Source organism: Salvelinus namaycush, chromosome 28 (genome assembly GCF_016432855.1).
Source record: "Salvelinus namaycush isolate Seneca chromosome 28, SaNama_1.0, whole genome shotgun sequence".
NCBI classification, from domain to species: domain Eukaryota; kingdom Metazoa; phylum Chordata; class Actinopteri; order Salmoniformes; family Salmonidae; genus Salvelinus; species Salvelinus namaycush.
Window position 1 is genome coordinate 9763888 of NC_052334.1, and position 15708 is coordinate 9779595.

At 46.2% G+C, this 15708-nt stretch overlaps 1 protein-coding gene across 1 annotated transcript in view; it reads left to right on the forward strand.

The window, feature by feature from the left end:
• Positions 1 to 13293, forward strand: part of LOC120023563 (spectrin beta chain, erythrocytic-like) — a 75267-nt gene extending 61974 nt beyond the window's left edge. The window contains exons 37-40 of the mRNA XM_038967593.1: positions 9220 to 9503; positions 9796 to 9969; positions 11478 to 11520; positions 12126 to 13293. Coding sequence (XP_038823521.1) covers positions 9220 to 9503; positions 9796 to 9969; positions 11478 to 11520; positions 12126 to 12332 — 708 coding nt within the window. The 3' untranslated portion in view covers positions 12333 to 13293. The remainder of the gene's footprint in view (positions 1 to 9219; positions 9504 to 9795; positions 9970 to 11477; positions 11521 to 12125) is intronic.
• Positions 13294 to 15708: the final 2415 nt, after the last annotated feature.

Consider the following 15708-nt stretch of genomic DNA (forward strand, 5'->3'; position numbering starts at 1 on the left):
GGGTAGAAGCTGTTCAGCAGTCTGATGGCTTGGGGGTAGAAGCTGTTCAGCAGTGTTATGGCTTGGGGTTAGAAGCTGTTCAGCAGTCTTATGGCTTGGGGTAGAAGCTGTTCACCAGTCTTATGGCTTGGGGGTAGAAGCTGTTCAGCAGTCTTATGGCTTGGGGTAGAAGCTGTTAAGCAGTCTTATGGCTTGGGGTAGAAGCTGTTCAGCAGTCTTATGGCTTGGGGGTAGAAGCTGTTCAGCAGTGTTTTGGCTTGGGGGTAGAAGCTGTTCAGCAGTCTTATGGTTTGGGGATAGAAGCTGTTCAGCAGTCTTATGGTTTGGGGATAGAAGCTGTTCAGCAGTCTGATGGCTTGGGGGTAGAAGCTGTTCAGCAGTGTTATGGCTTGGGGGTAGAAGCTGTTCAGCAGTCTTATGGCTTGGGGGTAGAAGCTGTTCAGCAGTCTTATGGCTTGGGGTAGAAGCTGTTCAGCAGTCTTATGGCTTGGGGGTAGAAGCTGTTCAGCAGTGTTATGGCTTGGGGGTAGAAGCTGTTCAGCAGTCTTATGGTTTGGGGATAGAAGCTGTTCAGCAGTGTTATGGCTTGGGGTAGAAGCTGTTCAGCAGTCTTATGGCTTGGGGGTAGAAGCTGTTCAGCAGTCTTATGGCTTGGGGGTAGAAGCTGTTCAGCAGTCTTATGGCTTGGGGGTAGAAGCTGTTCAACAGTCTTATGGTTTGGGGATAGAAGCTGTTCAGCAGTGTTATGGTTTGGGGGTAGAAGCTGTTCAGCAGTCTTATGGCTTGGGGGTAGAAGCTGTTCAGCAGTGTTATGGCTTGAGGGTAGAAGCTGTTCGGCAGTGTTATGGCTTGGTGGTAGAAGCTGTTCAGCAGTCTTATGGTTTGGGGGTAGAAGCTGTTCAGCAGTGTTATGGCTTTGGGGTAGAAGCTGTTCAGCAGTCTTATGGCTTGGGGGTAGAAGCTGTTCAGCAGTGTTATGGCTTGGGGGTAGAAGCTGTTCAGCAGTCTTATAGTTTGGGGATAGAAGCTCTTCAGCAGTGTTATGGCTTGGGGTAGAAGCTGTTCAGCAGTCTTATGGCTTGGGGGTAGAAGCTGTTCAGCAGTGTTATGGCTTGGGGGTAGAAGCTGTTCAGCAGTCTTATGGTTTGGGGATAGAAGCTGTTCAGCAGTGTTATGGCTTGGGGTAGAAGCTGTTCAGCAGTGTTATGGCTTGGGGGTAGAAAATGTTCAGTAGTCTCATGGCTTGGGGGTAGAAGCTGTTCAGCAGTGTTATGGCTTGGGGGTAGAAGCTGTTCAGCAGTGTTATGGCTTGGGGGTAGAAGCTGTTCAGCAGTCTTATGGCTTGGGGGTAGAAGCTGTTCAGCAGTGTTATGGCTTGGGGGTAGAAGCTGTTCAGCAGTGTTATGGCTTGGGGGTAGAAGCTGTTCAGCAGTGTTATGGCTTGGGGGTAGAAGCTGTTCAGCAGTCTTATGGCTTGGGGTAGAAGCTGTTCACCAGTCTTATGGCTTGGGGGTAGAAGCTGTTCAGCAGTCTTATGGCTTGGGGTAGAAGCTGTTCAGCAGTCTTATGGCTTGGGGTAGAAGCTGTTCAGCAGTCTTATGGCTTGGGGGTAGAAGCTGTTCAGCAGTGTTATGGCTTGGGGGTAGAAGCTGTTCAGCAGTCTTATGGTTTGGGGATAGAAGCTGTTCAGCAGTCTTATGGTTTGGGGATAGAAGCTGTTCAGCAGTCTGATGGCTTTGGGGTAGAAGCTGTTCAGCAGTCTGATGGCTTAGGGGTAGAAGCTGTTCAGCAGTCTGATGGCTTTGGGGTAGAAGCTGTTCAGCAGTCTGATGGCTTTGGGGTAGAAGCTGTTCAGCAGTCTGATGGCTTAGGGGTAGAAGCTGTTCAGTAGTCTCATGGCTTTGGGGTAGAAGCTGTTCAGCAGTCTGATGGCTTGGGGGTAGAAGCTGTTCACCAGTCTTATGTCTTGGGGGTAGAAGCTGTTCAGCAGTGTTATGGCTTGGGGGTAGAAGCTGTTCAGTAGTCTCATGGCTTGGGGGTAGAAGCTGTTCAGCAGTGTTATGGCTTGGGGGTAGAAGCTGTTCAGCAGTGTTATGGCTTGGGGGTAGAAGCTGTTCACCAGTCTTATGCCTTGGGGGTAGAAGCTGTTCAGCAGTCTTATGGCTTGGGGGTAGAAGCTGTTCAGCAGTGTTATGGCTTGGGGGTAGAAGCTGTTCAGCAGTCTGATGGCTTGGGGGTAGAAGCTGTTCAGCAGTGTTATGGCTTGGGGTTAGAAGCTGTTCAGCAGTCTTATGGCTTGGGGTAGAAGCTGTTCACCAGTCTTATGGCTTGGGGGTAGAAGCTGTTCAGCAGTCTTATGGCTTGGGGTAGAAGCTGTTAAGCAGTCTTATGGCTTGGGGTAGAAGCTGTTCAGCAGTCTTATGGCTTGGGGGTAGAAGCTGTTCAGCAGTGTTTTGGCTTGGGGGTAGAAGCTGTTCAGCAGTCTTATGGTTTGGGGATAGAAGCTGTTCAGCAGTCTTATGGTTTGGGGATAGAAGCTGTTCAGCAGTCTGATGGCTTGGGGGTAGAAGCTGTTCAGCAGTGTTATGGCTTGGGGGTAGAAGCTGTTCAGCAGTCTTATGGCTTGGGGGTAGAAGCTGTTCAGCAGTCTTATGGCTTGGGGTAGAAGCTGTTCAGCAGTCTTATGGCTTGGGGGTAGAAGCTGTTCAGCAGTGTTATGGCTTGGGGGTAGAAGCTGTTCAGCAGTCTTATGGTTTGGGGATAGAAGCTGTTCAGCAGTGTTATGGCTTGGGGTAGAAGCTGTTCAGCAGTCTTATGGCTTGGGGGTAGAAGCTGTTCAGCAGTCTTATGGCTTGGGGGTAGAAGCTGTTCAGCAGTCTTATGGCTTGGGGGTAGAAGCTGTTCAACAGTCTTATGGTTTGGGGATAGAAGCTGTTCAGCAGTGTTATGGTTTGGGGGTAGAAGCTGTTCAGCAGTCTTATGGCTTGGGGGTAGAAGCTGTTCAGCAGTGTTATGGCTTGAGGGTAGAAGCTGTTCGGCAGTGTTATGGCTTGGTGGTAGAAGCTGTTCAGCAGTCTTATGGTTTGGGGGTAGAAGCTGTTCAGCAGTGTTATGGCTTTGGGGTAGAAGCTGTTCAGCAGTCTTATGGCTTGGGGGTAGAAGCTGTTCAGCAGTGTTATGGCTTGGGGGTAGAAGCTGTTCAGCAGTCTTATAGTTTGGGGATAGAAGCTCTTCAGCAGTGTTATGGCTTGGGGTAGAAGCTGTTCAGCAGTCTTATGGCTTGGGGGTAGAAGCTGTTCAGCAGTGTTATGGCTTGGGGGTAGAAGCTGTTCAGCAGTCTTATGGTTTGGGGATAGAAGCTGTTCAGCAGTGTTATGGCTTGGGGTAGAAGCTGTTCAGCAGTCTTATGGCTTGGGGGTAGAAGCTGTTCAGCAGTCTTATGGCTTGGGGGTAGAAGCTGTTCAGCAGTCTTATGGCTTGGGGGTAGAAGCTGTTCAGCAGTCTTATGGTTTGGGGGTAGAAGCTGTTCAGCAGTGTTATGGCTTGGGGGTAGAAGCTGTTCAGCAGTCTTATGGCTTGGGGGTAGAAGCTGTTCAGCAGTGTTATGGCTTGGGGGTAGAAGCTGTTCAGCAGTCTTATGGTTTGGGGATAGAAGCTGTTCAGCAGTCTTATGGCTTGGGGGTAGAAGCTGTTTAGCAGTCTTATGGCTTGGGGGTAGAAGCTGTTCAGCAGTGTTATGGCTTGGGGGTAGAAGCTGTTCAGCAGTCTTATGGTTTGGGGATAGAAGCTGTTCAGCAGTCTTATGGCTTGGGGGTAGAAGCTGTTCAGCAGTCTTATGGCTTGGGGGTAGAAGCTGTTCAGCAGTGTTATGGCTTGGGGGTAGAAGCTGTTCAGCAGTCTTATGGTTTGGGGATAGAAGCTGTTCAGCAGTCTTATGGTTTGGGGATAGAAGCTGTTCAGCAGTCTTATGGTTTGGGGGTAGAAGCTGTTCAGCAGTCTTATGGTTTGGGGATAGAAGCTGTTCAGCAGTCTTATGGTTTGGGGATAGAACCTGTTCAGCAGTCTTATGGTTTGGGGGTAGAAGCTGTTCAGCAGTCTTATGGCTTGGGGGTAGAAGCTGTTCAGCAGTGTTATGGCTTGGGGGTAGAAGCTGTTCAGCAGTCTTATGGTTTGGGGATAGAAGCTGTTCAGCAGTCTTATGGTTTGGGGATAGAAGCTGTTCAGCAGTCTTATGGTTTGGGGGTAGAAGCTGTTCAGCAGTCTTATGGTTTGGGGATAGAAGCTGTTCAGCAGTCTTATGGTTTGGGGATAGAACCTGTTCAGCAGTCTTATGGTTTTGGGGTAGAAGCTGTTCAGCAGTGTTATGGTTTGGGGGTAGAAGCTGTTCAGCAGTGTTATGGTTTGGGGATAGAAGCTGTTCAGCAGTCTTATGGTTTGGGGGTAGAAGCTGTTCAGCAGTCTTATGGCTTAGGGGTAGAAGCTGTTAAGGAGCCTTTTAGACCTAGACTTGCTGTGCGGTAGCAGGGAGAACAGTCTATGACTTGGGTGGCTGGAGTCTTTATTTATTTTCACGGAGTACCACGCTTCATATTTTCAAGCATGGTGGTGGCTGCATGCTGTTATGGGTATGCTTGTCATAGGACAAAAAGAAAAGGAATAGCGCTTAGCACAGGAAAAATCAGAGGAAAACTTGGTTGTGTAGCTGTGTAGGGTTAAAAAAAAAAATCCAGGTGTGAACTGTGAACTGTAACACAAAACGTGGAATAAGTCAAGGGGTATGAATACCAACTCTAACTCATTAATAAATGGTCAGTAAGTTTTCATTTTCTTTAAATGTATCTTTTCAGCAGTTAGCAATGTTGGTAACTCATTTGTTAATAGCCAGTGGATTGCCACTTTAAAATAAGGTATTCTTTTAGCAGCTATAAATGTTGATAACTCAGTTATAAATGTTTTAGGTCTGTCACTATAAAATATGGTACAGTATACTTTTAGCAGTTATACATGTGGGTAAATCATTTATAGATGATTTGAGAGTTCAGTCAGAGCTTAGACATACTTATAGGCAGTAATGGGTCCTTAAATCCTCAAAACGTTATACATCTGCACCATTGAGAGCATCCTGACTGGTTGCATCACCACCTGGTATGGCAACTTCAATGTGCTACAGATGGTAGTGCATTCGGCACAGTACATCACTGGGGCCAATCTTCCTGCCATCCAGGACCTCTATACCAGGCGGTGTCAGAGGAAGGACTCCAGCCACCCAGGGCCTCTCGAGTGGTGCAGTGGCTGCATGGCTGCGTGGCTGCATCGCAGTGCCACTAGAAATTCTGGGTTTGAGTCCAGGCACTGTCGCAGCCGGTTGCGACTGGGAGACCCATGGGGTGGCGCACAATTGGTCCAGCGTCGTCCGGGTAAGGGGAGGGTTTGGCCGGCAGGGATGTTCTTGTCCCATCGCGCTCTAGCGACTCCTGTGGCGGACCGGGAGCAGTGCACGCTGACATGGTCGCCAGGTGTACGGTGTTTCCTCTGACACATCGGTGCGGCTGGCTTCCGGGTTAAGTGGGCATTATGTCAAGAAGCAGTGTGGCTTTGTTTGGGTTATGTTTCGGAGGACGCATGGCTCTCAACCTTCACCTCTCCCTCATCCGTACGGGAGTTGCAGCGATGAGACAAGACTGTAGCTACCAATTGGATACCACGAAATTGGGGAGAAAAAGGGGTAAAAGTTAGAAAATAAATAAAGACTCCAGCCACCCAAGTCATAGACTGCTCTCCCTGCTACCGCACAGCAAGTCTAGGTCTAAAAGGCTCCTTAACAGCTTCTACCCCCAAGCCATAACACTGCTGAACAGCTTCTATCCCCAAACCATAAGGCTGCTGAACAGCTTCTATCCCCAAACCATAAGGCTGCTGAACAGCTTCTACCCCCAAGCCATAAGACTGCTGAACAGCTTCTACCCCCAAGCCATAAGACTGCTGAACAGCTTCTACCCCCAAGCCATAAGGCTGCTGAACAGCTTCTACCCCCAAGCCATAAGACTGCTGAACAGCTTCTACCCCCAAGCCATAAGGCTGCTGAACAGCTTCTACCCCCAAGCCATAAGGCTGCTGAACAGCTTCTACCCCCAAGCCATAACACTGCTGAACAGCTTCTACCCCCAAGCCATAACACTGCTGAACAGCTTCTACCCCCAAGCCATAACACTGCTGAACAGCTTCTACCCCCAAGCCATAAGACTGCTGAACAGCTTCTACCCCCAAGCCATAAGGCTGCTGAACAGCTTCTACCCCCAAGCCATAAGGCTGCTGAACAGCTTCTACCCCCAAGCCATAACACTGCTGAACAGCTTCTACCCCCAAGCCATAACACTGCTGAACAGCTTCTACCCCCAAGCCATAACACTGCTGAACAGCTTCTACCCCCAAGCCATAAGACTGCTGAACAGCTTCTACCCCCAAGCCATAAGGCTGCTGAACAGCTTCTACCCCCAAGCCATAAGACTGCTGAACAGCTTCTACCCCCAAGCCATAAGGCTGCTGAACAGCTTCTACCCCCAAGCCATAAGGCTGCTGAACAGCTTCTACCCCCAAGCCATAACACTGCTGAACAGCTTCTACCCCCAAGCCATCAGACTGCTGAACAGCTTCTACCCCCAAGCCATAAGGCTGCTGAACAGCTTCTACCCCCAAGCCATAAGGCTGCTGAACAGCTTCTACCCCCAAGCCATAAGGCTGCTGAACAGCTTCTACCCCCAAGCCATAAGGCTGCTGAACAGCTTCTACCCCCAAGCCATAAGACTGCTAAACAGCTTCTACCCCCAAGCCATAAGACTGCTGAACAGCTTCTATCCCCAAGCCATAAGACTGCTGAACAGCTTCTACCCCCAAGCCATAAGACTGCTGAACAGCTTCTACCCCCAAGCCATCAGACTGCTGAACAGCTTCTATCCCCAAACCATAAGACTGCTGAACAGCTTCTATCCCCAAACCATAAGACTGCTGAACAGCTTCTACCCCCAAGCCATAACACTGCTGAACAGCTTCTACCCCCAAGCCATAAGACTGCTGAACAGCTTCTACCCCCAAGCCATAACACTGCTGAACAGTTAATCAAATGGCTATCCAGACAATTTACATTAACCCCCTTTTTATGCTGCTTCTACTCTCTGTTTATTATCTATGCATAGTCACTTTACCTCTACCTACATGTACATATTACCTCAATTACCTCCACTAACCTGTTCCCCCGCACATTGACTCGGTACCCTTTCAACCCTGTGTATAGCCTCGTTATTGTTATTTTATTGTGTTACTTTCTTTTTAACTTTAGTTTATTTAGCAAATATTTTCTTACTCTGCATTGTTGATTAAGGGCTTGTAAGTAAGCATTTAATAGTAAGGTCTACACCTCTGGCATTCAGTGCGTGTGAAAAATACAATTTGATTTGATTTGACTACATACATGAGAGAAGATTCAACACTTTGTTAAACATGTTCATTTCAATGAATGGTGGGTATGAAGACCAAAACATTAAACGTTGTGTGAGAGGATACCTCTCACAATGGTCAAAACAAAGGTCATGTGGTTCGGTAAGAAGAATGCGCCTCTCCCCACCAGTGTTATCACTACCTCTGAGGGTTTAGAGCTTGAGGTAGTCACCTCATACAAGTACTTGAGAGTGAGGCTAGACGGTACACTGTATTTGTCTCAACACATATCAAAGCTGTAGGCTAAGGTAAAATCACATCTCTTTCACCCCAGCTGCCAAACTAACCCTGATTCCAGATGACCATCCTACCCATGCTAGATTACGGAGGCGTAATTTATAGATCGGTAGGTAAGGGTGCTCTCGAGTGGCTAGATGTTCTTTGCCATTCGGGCATCAGTTTTGCCACCAATGCTCCTTATAGGACACATCACTGCACTCTATATTCCTCTGTAAACTGGATATCTCTGTATACCCGTCGCAAGACCCACTGGTTGATGCTTATTTATAAAACCCTCTTAAGCCCCTCTCCCCCCATCTGAGCTATCTACTGCAGCCCTCATCCTCCACATACAACACCTGTTCTGCCAGTCACATTCTGTTAAAGGTCCCCAAAGCACACACATCCCTGGGTCGCTCCTCTTTTCAGTTCGCTGCAACTAGCGACTGGAATGAGCTTAAAAATAAATAACAAATCTTCATTCAAAGACTCAATCATGGACACTCTTACTGACAGTTGTGGCAGCTTCGCCTCATGTAATGTTGTCTCTAACTTCTTGCCTTTGTGCTGTTGTCTGTTCCCAATAATGTTTTGTGCTGCTACCATGTTGTGCTGCTGCCATGTTGTGTTGCTACCATGTTGTTGTCATGTTGTGTTGCTACCACGCTGTGTTGTCATGTGTTGCTGCCATGCTATGATGTTGTCTTTGGTCTCTCTTTATGTAGTGTTGTGGTGTCTCTCTAGTCGTGATGTGTGTTTTGTCCTATATTTTTCTTTTTGATCGCAGCCTTTTGGTAGGCCGTCATTGTAAATAAGAATTTGTTTTTTGCTGACTTGCCTTCAATAATATTTTAAAAAATCATCAGGGTTTCAAACGTGGGGCGAGACACATCATTGGAGTTGACCATTGGTCTGAAAACCAATAATGTCTCTTCCTGGGTCAGAGCAACAATGTATCACACCCAAAAGTGAGAAAATATATATTTTTAACTGTATAATCATTTCAAATAAGGTTGCATCATGATAAATAAGGGTTCACTATAATACGCATTTGTAAGGGCATTTATAAAGGGTTAATAACTGGAGGTAAATAGTGGCTCACTATTTGGCAAGCACTGACTGGCTATTGCACTATTTTGACCAATTTGTTTAACCCATTTATTAATGGTTTATAATTCATTTACAAATGATTAAATAACCATTAATAATGTAATTACAAACCCTTTATAAACTCTTTACAAATAGATCCTTATTGTAAAGGTTTACGGAAAGGGGTCATTTCAAACATAGAGCCATTTCTAACGCAGTAGGGATAGTAAGGGAGTGGTTTGTGACACACGCTCATACAGCAGCTACACCTCCAAAACATCTGGTATGCGGAATGTCGGCCAATGCTGATTAATGCTGATTAACGCTCAATCTGATTGAATCCAGGCGCACTTCTCTTTCCTATATGTACGTTAAAATGTATCGTAAATATATATCATGCTGATCTCTCCTTCCCAGTCTGCCTCAGGAGCAGTTGAGGTGGAGCCCAGTTTGGGTCAGTTGGAGGGAACAGCGGGTGACTCTACGGTGCCCATGGTCTCTGAGATGCAGGATGCTGGCTTGCAGGAGGCTAGCTCTCTGGAGCTGCTGGATGCCTCTGTGTCAGGACAGACCCCCAGGGAGGGGGAGCCCCGGGCCGCCACCCTACCCGCTGACCCCCTCAGCCCTAAGGCTGTGCTGCAGGATGGCATGCTGGGACGGAAACACGACCTAGAGGCTGCTGGAAAGAAGGCTTCCAACAGGTAGAGACACTCACAACCTTAAAGAGCATGGTTATTGTTGCTATTGTTAGGCTTGAAATGGTTGATTTGCGTAGAATTAAGGTTGCACATTTTGCCAGTTATTTTGTATAGTTTGGGGTAATGAAAGAAGGTACTCACTCCAATTACAGTAGGTAGGATGTAAAGGATAGCTCAAGTTCATGATACTACCTCACAAATAATTCAAATAGTTTTGGGTAAGCTTGGGATGCGTATGTATCTGCTTAAGGTCTTGTCCATCAAAATGTGTGTCTGTGCTCCTGTCCTCTCACAGGTCCTGGAACAACCTGTACTGTGTGCTGAAGCCTGGTCAGCTGTCTGTCTATAAGGACGCCAAGAGCTTCGGCCATGGCTCCACCTACCACGGAGAGGACCCTCTGTCGCTCGGCAACGCCAAATGGGAAGTCCTGAACAACTACAAGAAGAAGAAACACGTATTCATACTGAGGTGAGGAACGTTAGTGTTTTAGTCTACGTAAACTCAGCAAAAAAAGAAATGTCCCTTTTTCAGGACGCTGTCTTTCAAAGATAATTCATAAAAATCCAAATAACTTCACAGATCTTCATTGTAAAGGGTTTAAACACTGTTTCCCATGCTTGTTCAATGAACCATAAACAATTAATGAACATGCACCTGTGAAACAGTCGTTAAGACACTAACAGCTTACAGACGGTAGGCAATTAAGGTCACATTTATGAAAATTTAGGACACTAAAGAGGCCTTTCTACTGACTCTGAAAAACACCAAAAGAAAGATGGCCAGGGTCCCTGCTCTTCTGCGTGAATGTGCCTTAGGCATGCTGTAAGGAGGCATGACTGCAGATGTGGCCAGGGCAATAAATTGCAATGTCCGTACTGTAAGACGCCTAAAACAGCGCTCCAGGGAGACAGGACGGACAGCTGATCGTCCTCGCAGTGTATCCGCGAGGACGATCAGCTGCCCGAGTTACACCAGGAACGCACAATCCCTCCATCAGTGCTTAGACTGTCCGCAATAGGCTGAGAGTGGCTGGACTGAGGGCTTGTAAGCCTGTTGAAAGGCAGGTCCTCACCAGACATCACCGGCAACAACGTCGCCTATGGGCACAAACCCACCGTCGCTGGACCAAACAGGACTGGCAAAAAGTGCTCTTCACTGAAGAGTCGCGGTTTTGTCTCACCAGGGGTGATGGTCAGATTCGCGTTTATCGTCGAAGGAATGAGCGTTACACCGAGGCCTGTACTCCGGAGCGGGGATCGATTTGGTGGTGGAGGGTCCGTCATGGTCTGGGGCAGTGTGTCAGAGCATCATCGGACTGAGCTTGTTGTCATTGCAGGCAATCTCAATGCTGTGCGTTACAGGGAAGACATCCTCCTCCCTCATGTGGTACCCTTCCTGCAGGCTCATCCTGACATGACCCTCCAGCATGACAATGCCACCAGCCATACTGCTTGTTCTGTGCGTGATTTCCTGCAAGACAGGAATGTCAGTGTTCTGCCATGGCCAGCGAAGAGCCTGGATCTCAATCCCATTGAGCATGTCTGGGACCTATTGGATCGGAGGGTGAGGGCTAGGGCCATTCCCCCCAGAAATGTCCGGGAACGTGCAGGTGCCTTGGTGTAAGAGTGGGGTAACATCTCACAGCAAGAACTGGCAAATCTGGTGCAGTCCATGAGGAGGAGATGCACTGCAGTACTTAATGCAGCTGGTGGCCACACCAGATACTGACAGTTACTTTTGATTTTGACTCCACCTTTGTTCAGGAACACATTATTCCATTTCTGTTTGTCACATGCCTGTGGAACTTGTTCAGTTTATGTTTCAGTTGTTGAATCTTGTTATGTTCATACAAATATTTTATTTGAAAATAAACGCAGTTGACAGTGAGAGGACGTTTATTTTTAGAGTTTAGTTCACACTCTTACCACACGTTTCGTTTAAACTGAATTTTGTTCCTCTGGCTGTCTATCTTCCAGGCTGGGTGATGGTAGTGAGTACCTGTTCCAGTGTAAAGACGAGGTGGGTTCTTCACAGAGTTATTTTTTTAATTATATGTATTTGATTTGGTTTTGTCACACAAGAATGTCATATGTTCTTATCACAGGGTTACAGCAGTAATGTACTTTGGAATATAATCATTAAGACACATGAAATATCCAAACATACGTTCAACAATCACACCACAGTACAAAACTGTAATGCATTTAAAATATCCATACTGTATTCAATATTACATTATCCTACAATATAATATCAAACACATTCTGTATCCTATCTGGTAATAATAGGCTATGTTTAGACACGGCAGCTTGACCCAGATCCCCAACCCAATCACTGACACAGGATCTGGTCTGACCAATCAAAAGACCACTGTGGGAAAAGATCAGACTTCACACAGTTCTACATAATATATCCGTTAATCAACAAGTCATCAAAATACAGATCTCATTGCTGTCGGACCATTTGAAATAAATGCATCCGGGGCTCTCTCTAATGAAATCATGGAAGTATGTGTAAATGCATTACATCTGTAAATGTATTACGAATGTTAATATTGGAGGGACCTTAACCCCAACACCCAAATTTATTGAAATATATTCAACGTAAATGTATTGTTATTTCAGGAGGAACTGGGGCGTTGGACCCAGGCCATAGAGAAAGCAGTGAAGCCCCTGGCACAGGAAGAGGCGGAACCCTCAGGGTCCGCAGGGGTCCGGGCCCGCAGCCTGCCCCCTCCTTCCTCTTCTACCACCCTCACCACCCCAGAGCCAGCGAAAGACAAGAAAGACAAGGAGAAGAAGGGCTTCAGTCGGTTTGCCAATAAAAAGTGAGGATGGACAGACTGACTATATTGCAGGTCTTGGGCAGAAGAAGAAGTTGTAGTGTACAATCAGAATGAATTTTATCTTAAAATATGTTCTTTTTTACTTTGAAATAGATGAGATATTGTAGTTTAGATGTAAACCTCTGCACACTCTGCTGCCCGTATTAAAGCCAGTGTAACAACCTTTTCTTTCTCTTTGCTAAATTCAAATAGCTAAATAAAAGCACAGGAATGCTCTTTTCACACTCAACCAAAGAATGTTTGTAAAATTCATTATTTTCCTTTTACAATTGTTTCCCAACTTTGCTTTAGATAAAAGCATGCTTGTATGATTTGTATTACAAAACAGTATGACTCGTATGAGTACTTTTGTTGATTAATCTGCCTTATATTCCTATAAAATGGTTGTGAATTGTTATACTGTGCTGTTTGAATTTGGTGCTCTTATATCATAGAATCATCAGGATTGGGTGGCTAGGCTTTTTAAAAGAGCTTGGTAAATTCTGTTTGAACTAATGAATTGATAGGCCTAGTGTTGCCTGAAAGAGATTGAGACATTGTACAGTACCTGCATGCACAGCAAGTACAACTGCAAGTATGCAAACTAATTGTCCTATGCACTGTGAAGGCAAAAATAATGCTGCCGAAATTGGCAGTTATAGACTGTTTTAACTGAGATAATGAAAGTAACACAATTGAAAGATGATTATGCTATCTTGTTATTGACCTGCTATTACCTTAAACATAACGCAATCACGTTCAAACATGACTTTTACCAGAACAATGGCCATCTCTGCGAACTTGAAATAGCTCATACCTAACACTTGTTTATCGAATCTCGAATTTCATATCTGTTCATATACAGTATATCAAGAAAAATGCATGAATCATGTTTTTTGTTTAACCCTTTTGTGGTGTTCGGGTCTGTGGGACCCATTTTCAATGTTTACTCAAAGAAATTTTTTCAACCTGAGACTCATTGGCCTTGGCTCATTTTCTGTGAAGAACATATAAAATAACACATTTTCATTGAGTGCACACTCATTTACACCCCCCTACACATGTATATTATATATGTGGTGTTTGGGTCCACAGGACCCAAGGGAAATAAAAGTGTGGAAAAGTGTGTTTGTGTGTGTGTGTGTGTGTGTGTGTGTGTGTGTGTGTGTGTGTGTAGGTGAAAACAAGTAAACATTTAACAAAAAGGTTTGTGTGTGCCTTCACTCTGTCTTCCTCCTCCCTGGGCCTGCTGTTTCAACATAGCCTGTCTGTCTCCCTGCCTGTCTGCCACTTTTCTCGCACTCTTTACCCTTTGTAGTGTGTGAAACTACACAATGTCTTACGGGAACCTGCACAATGTTAATACATTATTTTAATATTGTAAAAAATGCAGTATTTTCCGACACTACCCCAGCCAGGTACAAATTTGGGGGGAACACAACAAATAAACAGCTTTGCATGTGTGGCTCCTTACCACAATCAATCAGTATGGCAAAAATATTCTCTGCTCAGAGGACCTTAGAAGAGAGAGAAGCTAGTTTAGAAGGACCTCCTTCCACCTTGGAAAATGAAGAATTTTCCAAATATTTTACTTTTATTTAACTAAGTCAGTTAAAGAACAAATTCGTATTTTCAATGACGGCCTAGGAACAGTGGGTTAACTGCCTTGTTCAGGGGCAGAACGACAAATTTTTACCTTTTTAGCTCGGTGATTCGATCTTGCAACCTTTCAGTTACTAGCTCAATGCTCTAACCACTTGGCTACCTGCCACGTACGAGGATCATGTCTATGTCAATTTGGAGTCTGACAGTGAGTTGGAAAAAGAGGTTGAGATTGACCCTCAGCCAGCCCCAGGACCAGCCCGTCAGCAGCCTGCATTGTGAAATTGAATGGTCTTCTTGCCCAAGGAATGAGCCACCCCGGCATTAGCTGCCAATGTAATAAGGATGACAGTTACTCATGTGCAGGACATAAAGTCTTCTTTTGAACTGTTCATCCCAGACACCATCCTGAAAATCATTCTGGACTGCACTAACTTGGAGGGGAGGTATGTTTTGGGAGAGAGATGGAAGGAGATAGACCAAACTCATTTACATGCATACTTTGGGGTTCTTATCCTTGCTGGTGTTTTCAGATCCAATAGAGAATCCACAAAATCCCTGTGGGATGCAGAAACTGGCAGAGAACTTTTCCACGCAACAATGTCTCTGGAAAACTTCCACATTATTTCCAGGATTATCCGCTTCAATAACCGAGACACCAGACCAGCTCGGCGGCAGAGAGACAAGCTAGCTGCACTCAGGTCAGTGTAGAGAGACAAGCTAGCTGCACTCAGGTCAGTGTAGAGAGACAAGCTAGCTGCACTCAGGTCAGTGTAGAGAGACAAGCTAGCTTCACTCAGGTCAGTGTAGAGAGACAAGCTAGCTGCACTCAGGTCAGTGCAGAGAGACAAGCTAGCTGCACTCAGGTCAGTGTAGAGAGACAAGCTAGCTGCACTCAGGTCAGTGTAGAGAGACAAGCTAGCTGCACTCAGGTCAGTGCAGAGAGACAAGCTAGCTGCACTCAGGTCAGTGTAGAGAGACAAGCTAGCTGCACTCAGGTCAGTGTAGAGAGACAAGCTAGCTGCACTCAGGTCAGTGTAGAGACAAGCTAGCTGCTTTCAGGTCAGTGTAGAGAGAGAAGCTAGCTGCATTCAGGTCAGTGTAGAGAGAGAAGCTAGCTGCAATCAGGTCAGCGTGGGACAAGTGGGTGGACCGCCTTCCCCTGTTTCACAACCCTGGGCCCAGCGTTACTGTTGATGAGCAGCTTATGCCATTTAGGGGCCACTGCCCCTTCAGGCAGTACATACCGTCTAAACCTAAAATATGGGAACTAGATCTGGGCTGTCTGTGATGCTGCTTCATCATATGTGTGGAACTTGCAAGTGTATACAGAGAAGCCAGAGATGGAGGAGCCCCTGAGAAGAACCAAGGGATGCGGGTTGTCCTGGACGTGACCCAGGGACTCCGTGGCCACATCATATGCAAAAACTTTTTTTACTTCACACAAGCTGGGACAGGAGCTCCTCAAGAGGAAGCTGACGATGGTAGGAACAGTATGAAAAAACAAGCCAGAGCTCCCACCTCAGCTGTTGAATACACGGAACAGGCCTATCAATTCCTCTAAGTTTGTGTTCCCGGCCAACACGTCCCTAGTGTCCAACGTGCCAAAGAAAGGCAAAAATGTGGTACTATTGAGTACGCTGCATAGGGATGGGAGAATCTGTGGCCAGGAACATAAAAAAACAAATCATAATGGATTGCAACGCCACAAAAGGAGGGGTGGACAATTTAGACAAGCTGGTGACTGGCTACAGCTGCTACATAAGAACCCTACGCTGGCC